This window comes from Nicotiana tomentosiformis, chromosome 1 (genome assembly GCF_000390325.3).
Source record: "Nicotiana tomentosiformis chromosome 1, ASM39032v3, whole genome shotgun sequence".
NCBI classification, from domain to species: domain Eukaryota; kingdom Viridiplantae; phylum Streptophyta; class Magnoliopsida; order Solanales; family Solanaceae; genus Nicotiana; species Nicotiana tomentosiformis.
Genome location: NC_090812.1, coordinates 105,835,202 through 105,857,626, shown reverse-complemented (window position 1 = coordinate 105,857,626; position 22,425 = coordinate 105,835,202). Strand labels below are relative to the sequence as shown.

The 22,425-nt window shown below is 42.5% G+C and overlaps 2 protein-coding genes across 3 annotated transcripts; both read left to right on the top strand.

Moving 5' to 3' along the window:
- Positions 1–9,199: 9,199 nt before the first annotated feature.
- LOC104121520 (3-ketoacyl-CoA synthase 2-like) lies at positions 9,200–12,309 on the top strand. Of its 2 annotated transcripts, none has more exons than XM_009633533.4 (2): positions 9,200–9,805; positions 11,436–12,309. In XM_009633533.4, the coding sequence occupies exons 1-2, from the start codon at positions 9,200–9,202 to the stop codon at positions 12,225–12,227; spliced, it is 1,398 nt and encodes a 465-aa protein (XP_009631828.1). In that variant the 3' UTR covers positions 12,228–12,309. The 2 variants fall into 2 exon arrangements, with proteins under 2 accessions (XP_009631828.1, XP_070045008.1); XM_070188907.1 differs by having other exon boundaries at positions 9,200–9,811; positions 11,442–12,309.
- A 4,058-nt stretch (positions 12,310–16,367) lies between these two features.
- Positions 16,368–16,949, top strand: LOC138908251 (uncharacterized). Its single transcript, XM_070198907.1, has one exon. The coding sequence runs from the start codon at positions 16,368–16,370 to the stop codon at positions 16,947–16,949; it is 582 nt and encodes a 193-aa protein (XP_070055008.1).
- The last annotated feature ends 5,476 nt before the right edge of the window (positions 16,950–22,425 follow it).

Genomic DNA, 22,425 nt, shown 5'->3' with positions numbered 1-22,425 from the left:
GCCGAATCCTCTTCAGCTCAGGAGATCGAGGGAAATCCTGTGGCTACGGCCTCTCTAGAAGCTACTTCGGCTCTGAGAGAAGCCGCCGACGTCATTTACATTCCGGAGTCACTGTCTCACACGGAGTCTCTATTTGACGAGGCCCAGGCCATTAAAGAAAAGTCGACCGAGGCATCCCGTGCCACAAATGAGGCCACCTGTAGATCCCGAAAAAGGACATGTTGCTAGCGTCGGGTGGGCCGAGCTTGAGCCCAAAGCTGGTTAAGTAATTCCCTGCCCCGAGCGTGGATCTTGACCGTAAAAGAACAGTCATGTTTACAATCTCGGCGAATACCAGGGTGCGGTCCGGACAGGTTGGAGTAGTTAGCTACCTTCGTTGCATGGTGACCGAAGAGGACCAAGCAAAGATGAACGAAGTGGATGCGCCGAGCCTTTTCAATGAGTCACAACACGCGCTGAACAAGGTATGTTTCCCTTTCCTTATATCCCTTAAAGGTTTCAATTGGCCTTAGCATATTTTAATGATTTCATCACTTTTGTTCCTCAGGCCTCGGTGCTCCATCATGAGAACTTCCTTCGGTCTCGAATAGAGGTGGGTCATCTTGAATTCGAGCACAAGGATCAGGTCCAGCAAAAGGACAAGTACAAAGATCTTAGTGAGAAAAAAGATGAGGCCCTCAAGGATCTCCCTGTCCTCCAAGCCAAGCTGGAAAAAGCTCAAAAGGAAGTCTCGTCGGTGAAACGGGAGCATGTCGTGCTGGTTGATAATGTAAGGGTGTTTGAGATTAATAACGAGAGGCTAAGTGCAACTGTTAATGCCACAACCTCACAGGTCCAAGAGAAGAAATACCTGATCGACCAGCTCAGGGTCGAAATGAACGAGGTCAAGGCCTCGGTTGAGGGGTTAAGGAGCAAGATGGATCTCCTGGCCTAGAAAAAGGATTCCATCAAAGAGGATTTGGCATCGACCAAGGACCAGCTTCGGGTGATGAAGGATAAAATCGAAAAATGGTCTCGGCTGAACGATGAGATCCAAGCACAACTAGACTCGGCCATCTCGGAACGGGATGCCCTCGTTTAGGAGAACATCGTATTGAAGTCCAAGTTGGAGGCGGATTCAAACAAGTCCTCCAAGGTTCAGGATATGCTGGCCTACTGTAAGAACGATGTAGAGGTGGGCGAAGCCTGTATAATAACAAAGGCCGAGTATGTGAAGTGGCTATCCAGGAGGGAGACCCTCGAGGAGATTCATGCCCGGGGATTCAATCTAGCGGCTAAGATCAAAGAGGCGAAGTGTCTCGAGGCCGAGACCAAAGAGATATACGAGCCCGTGGCCAAAGATATATACGAGCCCAAGGGTTTAGGTAGCGAGTCGGGCTCCGGCGAATACTAGGCGGACAATGCCTTAGTTCATTTTTTATTTTCCCTTGTACATTTATTTATTTATTTTGGGGCCGCTTCATAGCGTCTCTGTAAATACTTTTGATATATATATAAAAATTTCCGTCGTCTATATTGTGTCCTTTACTTTTCAGCGTTTGCTTACAACTTTTTGATTAAAATATGCCATGAATGCCTTAGCATAGAATTTGACATAACTTAGAGTGTTCGTTCCCCCAGAGCCCAAATGAGGCCTGGTTTAAGTAACAACTCTGAGTTGCTTTGACTTCGGAATATCTGATAAAAATGAAGTCTTTAAAATACTTGAATATTTCAACCGGACACGATTATCCTTTGCCGAAGGTGGCTCTTGTTATGGCCGGGTCTAAAGTATTCTTTCATAAGACTTAACCATGTGTAAGGACCTTACTTTCTATGTACAGACTCGGACATCTCCGAGCTGTTCATGTTGACCAAAGCCTTTCATGTTTGGGCCCTACCTAGTAGGCTCACTGCCTCCGGGATTTAGTAGCCCAAATTGTCTGATATTATTGTCGGATAGCAGGCCCCAGTTCGGGGAGGCCCGTCGGCCTTAGGGTTTTGAACCCACTATTTACTCTAAGTAACTTAATGATAATATCGCTGGTGCAAATATGAAATGATGAAATATAGAAGGCAAACTTCTTTTATTACTTTGAATGTAGAGTACATAATCGAAGGTACAAAATCTTTCTGCCATGGAAAGAATGAGCTTCACGGGCACGGTTTGTTTGAGCGTTTGACCTTTACAATTAATTTTAATATTCAAGCCTTGGCTTTCAATATCAAATAAAAAATGACTTCTAAGTTTCCGAACTCAGGATCTTGACTTAGGGTGTTATGGGCACCCTAGTATTCGAGACTGAACTTGTGAGGGCTCGAATACTATTGGTCCAATATGGGTGATCCGCAATCCCGGCCTCAGGCTAGTATTCAAAACTAGGGTAGCACATTTTACTGTTGCCTAGTTAAAAACCTTGCCGTAATACCCACTTTGGAAAAAAACCGGTTCAAGAGAAAAAGAGTGCAGCACGTGCTTTTTGACCTAAACCTCAGATTTGACCTCGACCGAATACCTGCACGGGTTAGTTCAAAGTATAATAAACTAGAAAGGAAATTATGTTCGTACCTTAGCAGTAGTACCGCTTTAAGTGTGCCACATTCTAGTTGTTGGGTAGTTGTACATTGTTCCCTGACTCGAGATTATATGAGCCTTTCCTGGTTATACCGGTGACTCTGTATGGACCTTCTCAATTGGGGCCTAGTTTCCCGTCATTTGGGTTCTTGGTATGCAGTGTAATTTTCCTTAATACAAGTCCTCGACTTGGAAGTGTCGAAGGTTAGCCCTTCGGTTGTAGTATCTCCCCATTCGTTGCTTTTGGGCTGCTAACCTGACTAGGGCAACTTCTTGCCTTTCGTTCGATAAGTCTAAGCTCGTAGCCATGGCCTCGTCATTCGACGTCTCTGTAGCGTATTGGAACCTTAGGCTCGGTTCTCCTACTTCGACCGGGATTAGAGCTTCTGCATCGTAGACTAAAGAGAACGGTGTTGCACCGGTGCTTGACTTCGAAGTCGTCCGGTATGCCCACAAGACCTCGGGAAAAATTTCTTTCCACTTTCCTTTTGAGTCGGACAATCTCTTCTTAAGGTTTTGGAGTATAGTTTTGTTTGTTGATTCTGCTTGACCTTTCCCACTAGGGTGGTAGGGTGTCAACAAGATCTTTTATATTTTGTGGTCTTCAAGAAATTTACTAACCTTGTCGCTGATGAACTGTCTCTCGTTGTCGCAAGTGATCTCGGCTGGTATCCCGAACCGAAATATTATATGATCCCAGATGAAGTCAATGAACTCTTTTTCCAAACCTTCTCAAACGCCTGTGCTTCGACCCACTTGGAGAAATAATCGGTCATGAGCAATATGTATTAGGCTTTTCCAGGTGCCCATGGCAAGGGATCGACGATGTCCATCCCCCATTTCATAAACGGCCAGGGGGATAGGACTGGGCAAAGCATTTCCCTCGGTTGATAAATCACCAGGGCATGCCTCTAGCATTCGTTACATTTTCGAACGAAGTCGTTCATATTTTTTTCCATCTCGCTCCAGTAATAACCGGCTCTGATCAATTTCTGAACCAAGGATTTCGCTTCCGAATGGTTTTCACAAATACCCTTGTGTACTTCCCTCATTACGTAGTCATATCCCCCGGACCCAAGCACCTAGCTAGAGGACCGAAAAATGATCTTCGGTATAATTTTCCACCGACCAAGCAAAACCTGGCAGCTTTAGTACATAGGGCCCTTGGTTCCTTGGGATCCGACAAAAATTTCCCTTTCTGAAGGAAGTCTATGTATTTGTTTTCCCAGTCCCAAGTAAATCTTGTTGAGTTCACCTCGGCGTGATCTTCTTCTATCACTGAGTTTCATCAATTGCACTACTGCTCCGGAGTTGAATTCGTCGAAGTCGACTGATGACCCTAGATTAGCTAACACATCAGCCTCATTATTTTGATCTCAAGGTACATGTTGTTGAGTCCATTCCCTGAATTGGTGTAAGGTCACTTGCAACTTATCCAAGTATCTCCGCATCCATTCCTCTTTTACTTCAAACGTCTCGTTGACGTGGTTAACGACGAGGAGGGAGTCATATTTGGCCTCGATCACCTCAACCCCCAGGTTCTTAGCCAGATCTAGACCTGTAATCATAGCCTCATATTAAGCTTCACAGTTAGTCAATTTCACAGTTCTAATAGACTGCCTTATTACGTTCCTATAGGTGGTTCCAATACGATTCCCAGCTCAGACCCTTTTGCGCTAGAAGAACCGTCTGTGAATAGGGTTCAGACCCTCGAGCTAGTCCCCGAGGCGAGCAGTAATTCCTTCTCAACCTCGAGGAACAAGGCCGGTGTAAAGTCAGCCACGAAGTCTGCCAAAATTTGAGATTTTAGAGCAGTCTGGGGTTTGTACTCAATATCGTACCCGCTAATCTCTACGGCCCATTTTCCCCAGCCAGCTTGAGAGCTCGGGTTGATGCATAATATTCCTTAGCGGGTACGAGGTCACGACACATATGGGGTGACACTGAAAGTACGGTTTTAATTTCCTAGATATGCTCAATAAGGCGAGTGCTAATTTTTCTAAGTATGGATACTTTATTTCGGCATCGCCTAGGGTTCTACTAACATAATAAATAGGAAATTACGTACCTTCTTCTTCCCGGCCCAGGATTCCACTTACCGCTAACTCAAAAACTTCCAAGTAGAGGTATAAATACTCATTCGCCTTCGGAGTGTGTAGCAAGGGAGGGCTCGATAGCTACCATTTGAGTTCTTCTAAAGCCTGCTGGCATTCCGGGGTCCAAGAGAAGTCGTTCTTCTTATTTAGTAATGAGAAGAATCGATGGCTCTTATTTGACGACCTTGAAATAAATCGGCCCAACGCAGCTATCCGCCCAGTTAGTCTTTGTACTGCCTTGACATTGTCAACTATGGTGATATCTTATATGGCTTTTATCTTGTTCGGGTTGATCTCTATTCTCCGGTTGGATACCATGAAACCGAGGAACTTTCCCGAGCTGACCCCGAAGGCACACTTCTCTGAATTTAGCCTCATGTTGTATTTCCTCAATATGTCGAAGGTTTCCTGCAAATGCTTCAAATGGTCGTCTGCTCGCAGGGACTTAACTAACATATCGTCAATATAAATTTCCATTGATTTCCCTATTTGTTCCTCGAACATCCGGTTAACTAGGCGTTGATATGTGGCACCAACATTTGTAGCCCAAAACGGCATTACGTTATAACAGTAGGCGCCAAATTTAGTTATAAAAGAAATCTTTTCTTGGTCGCTCGGGTCCATCTAAATTTGGTTGTACCAGGAATAGGAATCGAGAAAACTCAGTATCTCGTGTCCGTTCATCGCATCGATAATTCGATGTGAGGCAAAGGTAATGAATCCTTTGGACATGCCTTATTTAGGTCCTTATAATCCACACACATTCTAAGTTTATTTCCCTTTTTAGGTATGACCATTACGTTAGCTAACCAATCTGGTTATTTAACTTCCCAGATGGAACCTATTTTCAAAACTTTAGATACCTCGTCTTTGATGAATGCATGCTTGATTTCGGACATCGGCCTCCTCTTCTGCTTGATTGGGTGGAATTTTGGGTCCAAGCTCAACTTGTGAGTCGTCACTTCCGGTAGGATCCCTGTCATATCTAAGTGGGACCAGGCAAAACAATCGGTAGTAATTTTAAGGAAATCAATAAGTTTTTTCCTATGCTCGAGAGTTAACCTCGTGCCTAGGTATACCTTTCGATCCGGTAGATACTCGATCAGTATGACCTGCTCCAATTCCTCAATTGTCGATTTAGTGGCATCGGTGTCATCGGGTGTTATAAAGGATCTCGGGACACTATAATCATCCTCCTCGTTTGATGTGTGCTCCTCCTATTTTTCCAGCTCGGTCAGGGTCGGGATCATTGATTACTATTTGATTTCCTTCTCTTCGACCGGTCCCCTACTTTTTGATGCCGAAACTGCGGGCACCGGGATTACTTCCTCGACAGCGGACATCTCCTTTGTGGCCGGTTATTCCCCGTAGACCATTTTGATTACTCCCGAAGTGGGAAATTTCAATGCTTGATGTAGGGTTGAAGGCACCGTCCTCATGTTGTGAACTCATAGCCTCCCGAACAAGGCGCTGTATCTCATATCCCCTTCGATCACATAGAATTTCGTTTCCTGGGTGGTCTCAACAGTGTTTACTGATAGGGTTATTTCACCCTTCGTCGTCTCGTATGCTATGTTGAACCTGTTCAATACTCGCACTACCGATACGATTTGGTCCAATAATCCTAATTGCTCTACGACCCTCCATCGGATGATGTTGATGAGTACGGATATTACCAACGCATCATTGTGAGGCTGGATGGTGCCCTCAGCGTCCTCGTCGCTGAACGAGATGGACCCCTCCGGGACGTAATCCCGGGTGCATTTTTCCCTTGTGATAGAAACTTTGGTGCATTTTATTATTGGCCCTTGTGGGACATCCACTCCCCCAATGATCATGTTGATCACGTGTTGAGGATCCTCTTGCTCAATTTGTTTGTTAGCGTCCCTATTTTTGAAATAATGTTTTGCCCACTTACTTAGAAATTGCCGAAGGTGCCCGTTGTTGAATAGTTGAGCCACTTCCTCCCTTAGTTGTCGACAATCTTCGGTCAAGTGACCATGAGTACCATGGTATTTACACATCAAGCTATGATCCCTCTGTGCGGGACCGGACTGAAGTGGCCTAGGCTATTTTGTCTCCTTGATGCGGCCAATTGCCGACACTATACTTGCAGCACCCACGTTGAAGTTATATTCCGATAATCTCGGGGCTTTCCTGACCCAAAGTGATCTATCAAAACTATGTTTATTCATCATACCTCGGTTGCTAGGTCCTTGATCGTTACTCCTGTTGTTCCTGGTTGGGTGGCGAAGAGATTCGTTTCCCCTTCTGTCCGAGTTGTATGACTGATACCGATCTCGGACCAGCCTTGGCTCCTGGTCCATAATCCTTTTAGATCTGTCAGTCACTCCGTTGGGGTAAATAGACACCGAGGGCCCCCCCAGCTGGTTGTCCTCGACGCTGATCTTCGACTAATACCTGTTGTGGACATCGACCCAAGTAACCGTTGGGTACTCCACCAAGTTTTTCTTTAATTGTTGAGAAGCAACGGAACTTCGAGGGTTGAGCCCTTGAGTGAATGCCTGAACGGCCCAATCATCTGCGACCGGGGGTAGATCCATTCGCTCCATCTAGAACCTTGACACGAATTACCTAAGCATTTCGTTGTCTCTCTGCTTGAATTTGAAGAGGTCTGATTTCCTCGTCTCAACCTTGATGGCGCCAGCATGGGCCTTAACGAAGGCATCGGCAAGTATATCAAATGAATCAATGGAATTGGGAGGCAAGTTATGGTGCCATATCATCACTCCTTTGGACAAGGTTTCCCCAAATTTCTTCAATAATACCAACTCGATCTCGTTGTCTTCTAGGTCATTGCCTTTTATTGCGCATGTATAGGAGGTTACATGCTCGTTTGGATCTATGATCCCGTTATATTTGGGAATGTCAGGCTTTCGGAATCTCTTCGGAATTGGCTTCGGTGTCGCACTTGGGGAGGGGGGGGGAAGGCTTCTGAATGATTTTTTTGGGAATGCGGCCCGTTCAATATTGGAGGCGCTCCCGGGATTTGATCGACCCTCGAATTGTAAGTTTCCACCTTCTTGTCGTTTGCCTCTATCTTTTTCTCACCAGACTCCACCCGCTTTGTTAGTGCTTCGAGCATTTCCATCACCTCAGAAGTTTCTCCGGGCCCGAACTCATTCAATTCCCGGCAATCTTTTCATCTCTTCGAGCGCTTTCTCTAACCCGCTCGCTCGATCTTGTTGTGGTCATGACTTTGGTTCTGTAGATGTGCTATTGCTGCCTGCTGAGCTTGTAATATTTCGAAAATCAATCGCAAGCTAACTCCATCACCTTCCTCTTCGGGTGTTTCTCGAGACGATGGTCGGGGTGCCCTGCGAATGCTATTTTCGGGGTCAGTTGGTAGGTTAATGTTGATGGCAACCTGTGAGTTAGCGTCGACCAGGTCAGCGATTGGGACACTATTGGGATCAACAAGGGATACGTCATTGCTAGGTACCACGTTATTGTGTTCATCGTGGTGGCCTGACTTGGTGTCAACGTTCAAGTGAGCAGACTGAGAATTTGATATGTTTAGATTAACCTGAAATCAAACTTCAAAGAGCAAGTGTAAAATAGGGTGTGTTATGGAGATTCGTATTAAATCACCAGTATTATCCTTAGCCCCACGGTGGGTGTCTAACTATTTGCCCTTAAAATGAGTAACAATTAAATTTGTACGCGGTTTAAAGAATATGTGATTCAATCTAACACGAATGATCTATGAACAAAAAATAATTAAAGTAACGGGAAAAAAATGAACAAACCACCAAACGTGATGGACAATTAAGCCTAGTTTTTGGATAAAAACTAAAAATTGACCCCAGTCGAGCCCTCGAGACGGGCTCGGTTGCAACTAGATAAATAAGCAGTTGAAGAACACTACAAACAGTAGCTAGAGAACAAAAATGAACTTTTATTACTTAGATATGCGTGCCAACAGTGGTTTTAAAATAAAAAGGTTCTCCCCTTTATATAGTATAGGCGTTTCAGTCCTAGTACAAGTCTAAATAAGGTAAAAGATCTTCTCCTTCTAGTAAATGTTTATCTGCATTTGATATCGGGCGGGATTTACGCCATAACATCCAGTTGAGGGCGGATATCACGGCTCCCTGCTTATCGTGCCTAACTGTTTTTTCCCTTAGTCTCGGCCCTTCACTCTTCTCGGACCCGATGCTCAGCCGTATCCGGTCCCGAGTGCACTATACGTCCTCCCCGGACTTTGAGACGTGGAACCCCTCTGCTTTACTCAAGGTCATGTCAGATCGTGCTTCGCTCTCGTTTCTTTACCGGGTAATCGGGGTAACATTATCCCCGATTTTACCGTACACAATTCTAAAAGACAAATTATATGTGGTATTTGAATGAGCATAATTGATATAGGAAATTTAAGTAATCAATATAAAATAGTTGAGATCGAGGTAATGTTAATAGCTTGATTGTCCATACGCATCAAGTAATAAATTGGCCAACAGACCTTCCACTTTCCTAATCAACAATCTTTCGCTATAAATTACTCATAAACAAGGCTGCTAGCATAGCTCATATGCTGAAACTCGTCATATTTGGCACCATGTTTTCGACGATCGATCTCATGGAATTGATCATAATATACCCTAAGCTTTTCCTCATTTCAGTGCCAACTTTAATAATTGTCTTATTTTGGTATATTTTTTGCAAAAGCACCGGGTCAAGAATTTTCCTGGTAGATTTTGCATGTTACAAGCCCCAGAAAAACCAGCAAATTTGCAGACAAAATTTTCTCAATAGAAGCAGCAGAGAACTAAAGTTTAACAGTGACACACTGGAGTTCATGGACAGGATCTTGCAAAGATCTGGCTTAGGAGATAAAACGTATGTTTCTAAAGGCTTGTTAAGAGATCCTCTGGATATGAGCACAAAAGCTGCTAAGGAAGAAGTGGAGATGGCGGTTTTCGGAGCCATAGATGAGCTTTTGCTGAAAACTGGAGTTAGATGTGAGGAAATAGGTATATTGGTTTCTGTCTGCGGCGTTTTCAATATTATGCCATCATTGTCAAGTGTCATAGTTAAACGTTACAAGCTAAGAGAAGATATCCGCAGCTATAATATGACGGGAATGGGGTGCAGTGCTGGTCTTATTGCCTTAGGACTTGTTCAAAATCTACTCAAGGTTCTTCTCTCAACTGGATCTCACGCTTTTTCATCCTATAACTTCCTTTTTTTACCCCCTGGTTAATTAAAGATCGTGCTTATAAATTTAATACACCATTACATTATGTTAATAATAATTTTGTTATTACCAAAAATATATAAAATAAATCTGTTACATTCAATTATTAATTTGAAGTAATTAATAATATACAAAAAAAATGTACTTTCTATATATATATATATATATATAAAACTTAAATCGGCTTTGTTTGCCTCGTAGTGCAACTTCAATTATCTTTCTGTTTTGAATCATCGGATATCCGTATCTACCAACTAGTATGGGTTCGCTCCACATAGTGTTTATTAATAGCGGTGGAGGAATGATTTTCATTAAAGGGGTCAAAATATAAAGACGCAAACTCAAGAAAAAGATATTAGGAATCAATATATATATATATATATATATATATATATATATATATATATATATATATATATATAAGAAAATTTCCTACACAACGTAATTATTCCAATGAAGATATATGTGACCCGTCACTATTTACCAAGGGGAATCACTAGATTAACATCTAATTAAGGGTTAGATATCTCATCGATCTATCCCACGATGTTAATGGTAACTTCCCACTCACCTCTAGCTTGCGATGTCAGATTAACAAACTCTCCATACCTATCTATCTTTATAGAGAAAAATGAAACTTAAATGATAGACGTCTTGATCAATATTGGTTCTATGGTTTCTTTTCTCGGTTATTCCGACCCCACAAACTAGTATTAGAAGAGAACAATTAAAATATCATCACTAATATTTCCATATTTAGTCTCAGTACCAACCTTTTGTACAATGATGCCTAAATTCATCTTATCTTTTGCTTTGATATGAACGATTATTTAGGAAATGCCATCTATCTCATATTATATAACATTGTTATTATCTGGTATACAAAATCCTTTGATCATTATATTTTTATTAATATTCTGTAACTATTTTCAATTATGAAATTGTGAGTTATAGTATTGTTCATGAAGTTCTTTCACATGCAAATATTAAGAAACCGATGTTTGGACTAACATTGAAAAACAAATAATTTAATTCTCGTACTCCTAATGTCGTCATTTTTCAACCAAAAGAGTATAAGTAATGTGAAAAATTAGTACCATCTCTTGAAGTGGCCATATGTGTTTTCCGGTCAGTACTTTTGGGAATGAATTATGATCTTTTATACTTCATCCATCCGTTTCAATTTAGATGACTCGATACGAAGTTTAAGAGAAAATAGTGAGATTTTTGAAATTTGTGGTTTTAAAAGTTTAAGGAATAAAAATTTTGTGGGGTCATAACATTTGTGTATAAAAGTTTCTCATTAAGGGTAAAATGGTAAAATAAAAAAATTAAAATTAAATTATTTTCAATTAAAGAAATGTGTCATTCATTTTGGAACGGACTAATAAAGAAAGGATGCCATCTAAATTAGAACGGAAAGTGTATCTTTGTTTGAAAATTAGAAAAGTGAAATTCTTAGGCGTTCACTAGATATTAAGTGTATTAGTTAACCCAAAATTCATAAGCAAGACATAGTAACACAAACATACTAACATTGTTTATCAACTCATGATATACTGTTGTGCAGGTGCACGATAATTCCTATGCTCTATTAGTAACGACTGAGAGCACCACAGACAACGTATACAAAGGCAATGACCGGTCAAAATTGCTGAGCAATTGCGTATTTCGTGTTGGTGCGGTCGCCCTGCTCCTCTCCAACAAACCGTCCGATCAGAATACCTCCAAGTATGAGCTCATCCACACCGTCCGATCTCAAACAGCAAACAACGATCGCTCCTACAACTGTATTTTCATGGCAGAAGATGAACAAGGACATCGAGGAATCTCGATTAACAAAGATCTCTTGTATGCAGCTATGAAAACCATTCGATCAAACATATCCACTGTAGCTCCCCTAGTCCTTCCTCTATCTGAACAATTCCGTTACTTAATGAATATTATAGTGCGGCGCTTTCGCACGGGAAGTAAAATGGATCCTGATTTCTCCAGAGCAATCGATCACTTCTTCCCACACGTTGGCGGGAAACCAGTATTGGATGATTTGCAAAAGAAATTGGGATTTAGCGATGAACAAATGGAAGCGTCTAGAATGACGCTGTACAGGTTTGGTAACACTTCCAACAGTTCGATCTGGTACGAAGTGGCTTATGCGGAGGCGAAAGGTAGGGTGAAAAAGGGAGACACACTGTGGCAAATTGCATTCGGGTCGGGTTTCAAATGTAGCAGTGTGATTTGGCGGGCGACCCGATCCATTGATCGCGATGAGATGAATCCATGGCGCGATGAAATTGATGAGTTCCCCGTGGATGTTAGCGAGATCGAACCTCTCTCGGACCTATTCCTTACTTCCAAATAGGAAAAATATATCATTTGTCATCATTTCATAATGTCATGGCACCAATAATATGAAGAATAAACTTACAATATTACAAAGAAAAGTAAGACACGAAGTAAAATTAATATATAAAAAGTAGTGTAAAGGATAAATAAAATTATTTAATAATAAAGAAAGGCAAGATGAGAGCAAAAAATAAGGTTACGACGCGACCACACCAAATCGGTCATTACATGAAATGACATTTTTCGTCGTTACGTAATAACAAATTTAACTATACAAATAGAACGATACGATATAATAAAATTTAAGTAACAATTAACATATTATGTTGAGGCCTAGTGAGGTTATTTCTGTTGTTTTAAGTGATCTGCTTTAACTGCAATTATGTGCTCAGTCATGATCCTTCATTTACACATCATATCTCAGTCTCCATTATCATTTACTCTAATATTACATGTTCTTAGTGTTTGGGCTAAGGAGTATGAGACTGTGAACCCTTGAGACTTGAGAGATTAATGACTGAGTTGGACCTGAGAGCCGAGTTGATAGTGTTATTGTGGATCGGGTTACACGCCGCAACAGGCCTTATTAGCTTATTTATTATTGTGGATCGGGATGCACTCAGCAGCAGGCCTTATAGGCTTATATTAGCGCTTTGGCAGGATCCGCCCCTCCGAAGTCTGACATACTAGCAGTGAGCGCAGACACAACGATATAATGTAATGACTCGGCCGGTCGTTTTGAGTATTACATCCCTATTCCCCCATTTACTTCTTATCCAGTGTTCAATTATAATTATGTGACTTATCGGGGAGGTTTCAGAATGAATTAGGACACTTAGTTCCAATATTTAAAGCTTAAGTGAAATAGTTTACCGGATGTTGACTTATGTGTAAATGACTTCGGAATAAAGTTTTGATGATTCCAATAACTCTGTATGATGATTTTGAACTTAAGAGTGTGTCCGGATAATTATTTGGAAGTCCGTAGTTGATTTTGGCTTGAAATGGCGAAATTAAGAAAGGAAAGGTTTGGAAGTTTGATCGGGAGTTGACTTTATTGATATCATGGTCGGAATCCAGTTTGAAAACTTTTATAGGTCTGCTATTTGATTCATGACTTGTGTGCAAAATTTGAACTCAATCGGACTTGATTTGATAGGTTTCGGCATCGAATGTAGAAGTTGGAATTCGTTAGTTTTCATTAGGCTTCACTGGGGTGTGATTCGTGGTTTTAGAGTTGTTTGATGTGATTTGAGGCCTCGACTAAGTTTGTATGATATTTTAGGACTTGTTGGTGTATTTGGTTGAGGTCCCGGGGGCTTCGAGTGAGTTTCGGATGGTTAACAGATCGAAATTTGGACTTGGAGAATTCTGGAAAATGTCCAATTCTGGTGCAATCGCACGTGCGATGGAATTGGTTGCAGGTGTGCGACCGCAGAAGCGATATTTTGATCGCAAAAGTGGGCTGGAGCAGTGTGGGTAGTGGCCGCAGGTGCGAGGGAATTTTCGCACCTATGTGATCGCGGATGCAGACGGGGAGTCGCAGAAGCTCTAGGTTCGCAAAAGCAGACTGAGTCTCGCAGAAGCGAGCTCGCAGAAGCGACATCAAGGTCGCAGAAGCGGAGGCATTGAAGGCTTTGGCAAACCGCATAAGTGGTTGGTTTCTCGCACCTGCGATACCGCAGAAGCAGTTGGTTTCTCGCACCTTCGATACCGTAGGTGCGACTAAAAGGGGTGCAGATGCGAAAGCACTGGGGAGTGTACAAAATAGAGGGGGTCCGTGATTTTTTACATTTCGGACTTTTCAAACACGGGTTGAGGCGATTTTCAAAGAAAATTCACGAGAAATCTTTAGGTAAGTCACTTGTGATCATTGTTAGTCAATAATATTAAATTATCATTGAGTATTTCAACTAGATTACGTGTTTTGAGCTGCAATTCGAGGATTTGGGCCTTGGGATTTTAAAAATAAGATTTGAGGATTTGAAGGTCGAGTTGATGTCGGAATTTGGTAAATTTGGTATCGTTGGACTCGTGGTTAGATGGGCGTTCATATTTTGTTACTTTTGCTGGGTTCCGAGATGTGGGCCCCACTAATAATTTTTGAGTTGAATTTCGGATTTTTATTGGAAAATTTAGCATTTTCATATGAAATTGATTCATATAATTTGTGTTGACTGTATCAAATTAGTTGTGACTAAATTCGAGGAGTCTGGAGGCCGAATCGCGAGGAAAAGGCTTATTGGAATAAAGAATTTGCACGGTTTAAGGTAAGTAACACTTCTAAACTTGGTTCTGAGAGTATGAATCCCTGAATTACGTGTTATATGAATTGTTTGGAGGTGACGCACATACTAAGTGACGGGTGTATGGGCGTGCACCATAGAAATCGTGCCTTAATTGTTTCTGTGGAGTTGCATAATCAAATAATGATGTCATTATCCACATATCTCCCACGTGTTAGAGAAATTGAGCTGAGACTCGTAATAAAGATCATGTTTAGGATACATGCCGATATTTATTTTGGGACCCACAAAGGTCGTATTGTTGTTGAATTAATTATTTTGAAAATATAAATTTCATACGCAATCACATCTATTATTTGCACATCATATCTCAGTATTTGTTGCCATTCATTGATACGTCATATCATTATGTCGGGTTGATTTTTATGTCATTGTGAGCACTAGAGACTGGAGATTTTGAGTGATATTTATGGGATCGGGTTGCACGCCTTAGCATGTTTTATTTATTTATGCCTGGATCTGGCTATTATAATGTTTCGGCTGAAGGAGCCCCTCTGGAGTCTGCACCCCACACTGTGTGCGCGGTTGAATTTATATTGAGGGATGGATCTTCCGTGGGCATGGATCTTTCCCGAATCATTTATATTTTTGGGATGGATTTTCCCTGGCATGGATCTTGCCTAACTATCTACATTGAGGGATGGATCTTCCCTGGGTTGGATTGGTCTTATACGGTACTGAGTGACTGACTGTCAGTGATATATATTTGGGGATGGATCTTCCCTCGGCTAGATTGGTCATATACAGTACTGAGTGATTGAGTATTCTGAGAGTATTGGGCGCCATCACGACCTTTAGGTGAAATTGGGTCGTGACAGGTACATCACATACAGCTTGTATTTTGGCATGTAGATATAGAGATGTCATATTCCTCACATCATTCAGAATTTGTCTATTTTACTTGTATTTGGCTTATCTGTTGAACTTGAGAACATGCCTACATTTTTGTACTGTTATTTCTACATTGGACTATACCTACTGAGCTCGTTACTACTTTCAGCCCAAAGGTTAGTCTTGTTACTTATTGAGTACATGGGGTCGGTGGTACTCATACTACACTCTGCACTTTGTGTGCAGATCCAGGTACTTCCGGATACGCCAGCTGCTAGATTTCAGAGTTTTATCTATTGGAGACTATCGAGGTAGCTGCTTGGCGACCGCAAACCTTAACTCTTTTTCCTCTTAGTTATTTGTATTGTTCTATATTTTCAGATAGTGTTTTATCAGTCAGACTATGTTATCATTTAGATGCGCATGTACTCATTGACACCAGATTTTGGGAGTGTATTTATATTAGTATTTGTGGTATTTTCTATTAAATTTAAATATTATGTTTTCAAACTTAAAAGATTATAGTGTTTTATTGAGGTTATCGGCATGCCTTATATTGAGATAGGCGCCATCACGACATGCAAATTTTGGGTCATGACAAGTTGATATCAGAGCCTAGGTTACATAGGTCTCACGAGTCATGAGTAGGTTTAGTAGAGTCTTGTGGATCGGTACGGAGACGTCTGTACTTATCTTCGAGAGGCTGCCGAACCCTAAGGAAACATTTCACTTTCTTGTATTCTGTCGTGCAAATTTATTGATTCCGGAAACTAAATTTCTGTTATTCTATTCTCTCATAGATGGTGGGGACCCGTACTACCGGATCGGACGGTCAACCACCAGTGCCACCAATTAGGACCACGAGAGGTCGGGGTCGTGGTAGAGGCCGGGGCCATGGTAGAGGTCGAGGTGTAGCTTGTACAACATTTAGAGCAGCACCTGTAGAACCACCAGTTTCTCCAGCTCAGGAGGAGGTTCCAGATATAGTTGAGTCGGCGGGACCATCTCAAGCACCAGCTATGCCTATTGTGATTATAGGCCTTCAGGAGGCTTTAGCCCAGATATTGACTGTTTGCATTGGCCTTGCTCAGCTGGTTTTGGCTCAGGCCACACCAGCCACTTCTCAGGCTGGGGGAGGTACTCATACCCCTGTCGCCCGTACTCCAGAGCAGGTAGTGCAGGGACTTCAAATAGCGGGGGCACTACCAGTCCAGTCGGTTGCAGTTGCTGAGGCCCAGGTGGGTTCTATTATGAATAACGAGGAGCAGAAGAGACTAGAAAGGTTTGGGAGACTCCATCCTCCATCATTTAGTGGAACTAAGTCAGAGGATGCCCTGGATTTCTTGGACAGATGCCAGTGGATTGTTCGTACATCGGGTATTCTAGAGACTAGTGGGGTCTCATTTACTACTTTTCAGCTGATCGTAGCAGCCTTCAGATGGTGGGAGACTTATGAGAGGAGCAGACCAGTTGGTGCAGCACCACTTACATGGCATGCGTTCTCCGAATTATTCCTAGAGAAGTTTGTGCCACAGACCCGCAGTGAGAAACTCTGCAGAAAGTTTGACTATTTACGTCAGGAGGACCTGTCCGTGACCTAGTATGAGATACGATTTTTAGAATTGGCTCGTCATGCAGTCTGGTTGATTCCTACTGAGAGGGAGAAGATAAGGAGGTTCATTAATGGCCTCAACCAGTAGTTTCGTTTTGTTAAGACTCTGGGAAATATAGCATGTGCTAAATTCAATAAGGTGGTTGATAGTTCTCGACGGCTAGAAATGGTCAGTACTTAGGAGCATGAGGAGAGGTAGGCCTAGGGGTCTCGTGGTCCGGGTAATTCCAGCAGTGTTCCTTCTGTGGGACAGTCCTATCACAACAGGGGTCGACCTTATAGGCCAGCTCAGATGGCTCATCCAGCTCATCGTGGCACATCGGCTAGCCATGGTTTATACAGTTCTCGACCGAGTCAGTCTTCTCTTAGTGCACTTCCAGCTCAGAGTTTATCTCGTGCACCATTATTTCAGGGTTCATCTGTACCAGGTTCTTCTGGTAGTTATTCTGGTTCTCGAGGTCCACCTCAGTACTTGCTGACATTTTCAGAGATGGGTTGCTTTGAATGTGAAGAGTAGGGTCATATGAAGAGATATTGTCCCCGTATGTCGGGAGGTCCAGTTCAGCAGAGGAGTTAGGCTACGACACCTGCACTAGTTATTTCACCACCCACCCAGCCAGCACGGGGTGGGGCACATGCAGCTAGAGGTCGCCCTAAAGGGGTTGGCAGAACAGGCGGTGGTCAGGCTCAATTTAATGATGCTCCTGCCACGCCAGAGACCGTTTCTTCAGATGCAGTGGTTACAGGTATTGTTTCTGTGTGCCACAAAGATGCTTCCATTTTATTTGGACCTGGTTCTACTTATTCTTACGCATCATCCTATTTTGCTCGTTGTCTGGAAATGGCCTGTGAGTCCTTAGTCTCACCTGTTGGTGTATCTATTCCAGTGGGCGATACTATTATTGTGGACCGTGTGTATCGATCGTGTGTGGTAACTATTGGCGGATTAGAGGCTAGAGTTGATCTCTTACTGCTTAGTATGGTTGATTTCGATATAATATTGGGTATGGATTGGTTGTCTCCATGTCATGCTATTCTGGATTGTCACGCTAAAATCGTGACATTGGCGATGTCGGGGTTGCCGAGGATTGAATGGAGAGGTTCTCTAGATTATGTTCCCAACAGAGTAATTTCTTACTTAATAGCCCAACGAATAGTTGGGAAGGGGTGTTTGTCATATTTGGCCTTTGTGAGAGATGTTGATGCAGACACTCCTACTATTGATTATGTACCGGTAGTGCAAGACTTTCCAGATATATTTCCTGCAGACCTGCCGGGTATGCCACCCGATAGGGATATTGATTTTGGTATTGACTTGGTGCCGGGTACTCAGCCTATTTCTATTCCTCCGTATCGTATGTCACCGGCTGAGTTGAAGGAATTGAGAGAGCAACTTCAGGAACTTCTTGATAAGGTGTTTATTAGGCCTAGTGTGTCACCTTGGGGTGCACCGGTTCTATTTGTGAAAAAGAAAGACGGTACTATGCGGATGTCCATCGACTACAGGCAGTTGAACAAAGTTACAATCAAGAACAAGTATCCTTTGCCACGTATTGATGATTTATTTGACCAGCTTCAAGGAGAGAGGGTGTTCTCTAAAATTGATTTGAGGTCTTGGTATCATCAGTTGAAGATTCTGGATTCAGATATTTTAAAAATGGCATTCAGAACCCGTTATGGTCACTATGAATTTCCCATGATGTCTTTTGGGATGACTAACGCCCCAGCAGCATTTATGCACCTGATGAATAGTGTATTCCAGCTGTATCTCGATTTTTTTGTCGTTGTATTTATTGATGATATCTTGGTGTGCTCACGTAGCCAGGAGGAAAATGCACAACATTTGAGTATTGTACTACAGAGGCCGAGGGAAGAGAAACTTTATGCCAACTTCTCCAAGTGTGAGTTCTGGCTTAGTTCGGTGGCGTTCTTAGGGAACATGGTGTCCAGTGAGTAGATTCAGGTAGATCCGAAGAAGATAGAGGCAGTTCAGAGTTGGCCCAGGCCATCCTCAGCTACTGAGATTCGAAAAATATTTGCGATTTGGCCGAGTATTATCATCACTTTATGGAGGGTTTCTCATTTATTGCATCGCCCTCGACCAAATTGACCCAGAAAGGTGATTTATTCAGGTGGTCGGATGAGTGTGAAGAGACCTTTCAGAAGCTTAAGACTGTATTGACCATAGCTCCAGTTCTAGTTTTGCCTTTAGCTTCAGCCTTTTATACAGTGTATTATGATGCTTCTCGGATTGGTATTGGCTGTGTCTTAATGCAAGAAGGTAGAGTGATTGCTTATGCTTCGTGCCAGCTGAAGTCACATGAAAAGAACTACCCTGTTCATGATTTATAGTTGGCAGTTATCGTTCATACATTAAATATAGGCACTATCTCTATGGTGTGTCTTGTGAGGTGTTTACAGATCATCGGAGTCTCCAGCACTTGTTCAAACAAAAAGATCTAAATTTGAGATAGCAGAGATGGTTGGAGTTGCTAAAGGACTATGATATTACTATTTTATATCATCCCAGGAAGGCCAATGTGGTGGCCGATGCCTTGAGTAGAAAGGCGGTGAGTATGGGTAGCCTTGCATTCATTCCTGTTGGTGAGAGGCCTCTTGCAGTTGATGTTCAGGCCTTGGCCAACCAGTTCGTGAGATTAGATATTTCGAAGCCCTGTCGGGTTCTAGCTTGTGTGGTTTCTCGGCCTTCCTTATATGACCGTATCATAGAGCGCCAGTATGATGATCCCCATTTGCTTGTCCTGAAGGACACAGTTCAGCACAGTGATGCCAAAGAGGTTACTATTTGGGATGATGGGATGTTGAGAATGTAGGGTCGGATTTGTGTGCCAAATGTAGATGGGCTGCGTGAGTTGATTCTTGAAGAAGCCCACAGTTCGCGGTATTCCATTCATCTGGGTGCCGCTAAGATGTACCAGGACCTAAGGCAGCATTATTGGTGGAGAAGGATGAAGAAAGATATAGTTAGGTTTTTAGCCTGGTATTTAAATTGTCAACAGGTGAAGTACGAGCATCAGAGACCGGGCGGATTGCTTCAGAGACTTGAAATTCCGGAGTGGAAATGAGAGCATATTACCATGGGCTTCGTAGTTTGACTCCCACGGACTTCGAGAAAGTTTGATGCTATTTGGGTGATTGTGGATTGGTTGACCAAGTTCGCACATTTTATTCCAGTTGGGACTTCTTACTCTTCAGAGCGGTTGGCTGAGATTTATATCCATGAGATTGTTCGCCTTCACAGTGTCCAGTGTCTATCATTTCAGATTAAGGCACACAGTTTATCTTACAGTTTTGGAGGGTAGTGTAGTGAGAGTTAAGCACACAAGTATAGTTGAGTACATCATTTCACCCTCAGAAGGAAGGACAGTCCGAACGCACTATTCAGATATTGGAAGATATGCTACGCGCTTATGTAATCTTGGGATCAGTTTCTGCCGCTTGCAGAGTTTGCCTATAACAACAGTTACCAATCTAGCATTTGGATGGCTCCGTATGAGGCTTTGTATGGGAGACGGTGTCGGTCTCTGGTAGGTTGGTTTGAGCCGGGTGAGGCTAGGCTATTATGTACTGATTTAGGTCAGGATGCTTTGGAAAAGGTTAATTTGATTCACGATCGACTTTGCGCGACGCAGTCTAGACAGAAAAGTGATGCCGACCGGAAGGTTCGCGATGTTGCTTACATGGTAGGAGAGAAGGTACTACTCCGAGTTTCGCCTATGAAAGGTGTAATAAGGTTCGGGAAGAAGGGCAAGTTGAGTCCTCGATATATTGGGCCTTTTGAGGTACTTTAGAGGATTGGAGAGGTGGCTTATAAACTTGTATTGCCTCCTAGTCTATCGGGTGTTCATCCAGTGTTTTATGTATCCATGCACGAGAAGTATGTCGGAGATTCGTCTCATGTTTTGGATTTCAGTACAGTGCAGTTGAATGGTAACATGACTTGTGATGTGGAGCCGGTGGCCATTTTGGATCAGCAGGTTTAAAAGTTGAGGTCAAAGGACATAGCCTCAGTGAAAGTACAGTGGAGAGGTCAGCGATTTGGAGAAGCTACCTGGGAGACTGAACAGGAGATGCAGAGCAAATATCTAAACCTATTTGAGTCTCCAGTTATAATTTTAAACCCGTTCGAGGACGGACGTTTATTTAAAAGGGGGAAAATTTAACGACCCGGTCGGTCCTTTTGAGTATTACAGTCACGTTCCCCTATTTACTGCTTATCCTGTGTTTAATTATAATTATGTGACTTGTCGGGGATATTTCAGAATGAATTGGGACACTTAGTTCCAATATTTAAAGCTTAAATGAAATAGTTTACTGGATGTTGACTTATGTGTAAACGACTTCGGAATAGAGTTTTGATGACTTCAATAGCTCCATATGGTGATTTTGGACTTAGGAGTGTGTCCGGATAATTATTTGGAAGTCCGTAGTTGATTTTGGCTTGAAATGGCGAAATTAGGAAATTGAAGGTTTAAAGGTTTGAAAGTTTGACGGGGAGTTGCAATTATTGATATCAGGGTTGGAATCTAGGTCTGGAAACTTTCATAGGTCCATTATGTCATTCATGACTTGTGTGCAAAATTTGAATTCAATCGGACTTGATTTGATAGGTTTCGGCATTGAACTGGGGTGCGATTCGTGGATTTTGAATTGTTTGATGTGATTTGAGGCCTCGACTAAGTTCGTATGATGTTTTAGGACTTGTTGGTGTATTTGGTTTAGGTCCCGGGGGCTTCAAGTGAGTTTCGGATGGTTAACGGATCGAAATTTAGACTTGGACAATTTTGGAAAATTTCCAATTCTGGTGCAATCGCACCTGCGATGGAATTGGTCGCAGGTGCACGACCACAAAAGCGACATTTTGATCGCAGAAGTGGGCTGGAGCAGTGTGGGCAGTGGTCATAGGTGCGAGGGAATTTCCGCACCTGCGTGATCGCAGATGCGGATAGGGAGTCACAGAAGCGCTACGTCCGCAGAAGCGGAGGCAGTGGAGTGTTTGGCAAACCGCAAAAACAGTTGGTTTCTCGCTCCTGCGATTCCGCAGGTGCGACTAAAAGGGGTGCATGTGCGAAAGCACTGGGCAGTGTACAAAACAGAGAGGTTCCGGGATTTTTCTCATTTTGGACTTTTCAAACACGGGTTGAGGCAATTTTTCAGAGAGAATTCACGGGGTATCTTAAAGTAAGTCACTTGTGATCATTGATAGTCAATAATATTGAATTATAATTGAGTATTTAGACTAGATTACAAATTTTTTAGGTGAAATTCGAGGATATGGGCCTAGGGATTTGAAAATAAGATTTGAGGATTTGAAGGTCGAGTTGATGTCGGAATTTGGTAAATTTGGTATGGTTCGACTCGTGATTGAATGGGCATTCATATTTTGTAACTTTTGTCGGGTTTCAAGATGTGGGCCCCACTGATGATTTTTTAGTTGAATTTCA

Excerpts from the sequence above, each read along its gene's own strand:
- LOC104121520 (XM_009633533.4), top strand. The coding sequence starts at position 9,200 with ATGCTGAAACTCGTCATATTTGGCACCATGTTTTCGACGATCGATCTC. Across the intron at positions 9,806-11,435 it reads TTGTTCAAAATCTACTCAAG|GTGCACGATAATTCCTATGC; the intron begins GTTCTTCTCTCA and ends ACTGTTGTGCAG.
- LOC138908251 (XM_070198907.1), top strand. The coding sequence starts at position 16,368 with ATGCCTATTGTGATTATAGGCCTTCAGGAGGCTTTAGCCCAGATATTG.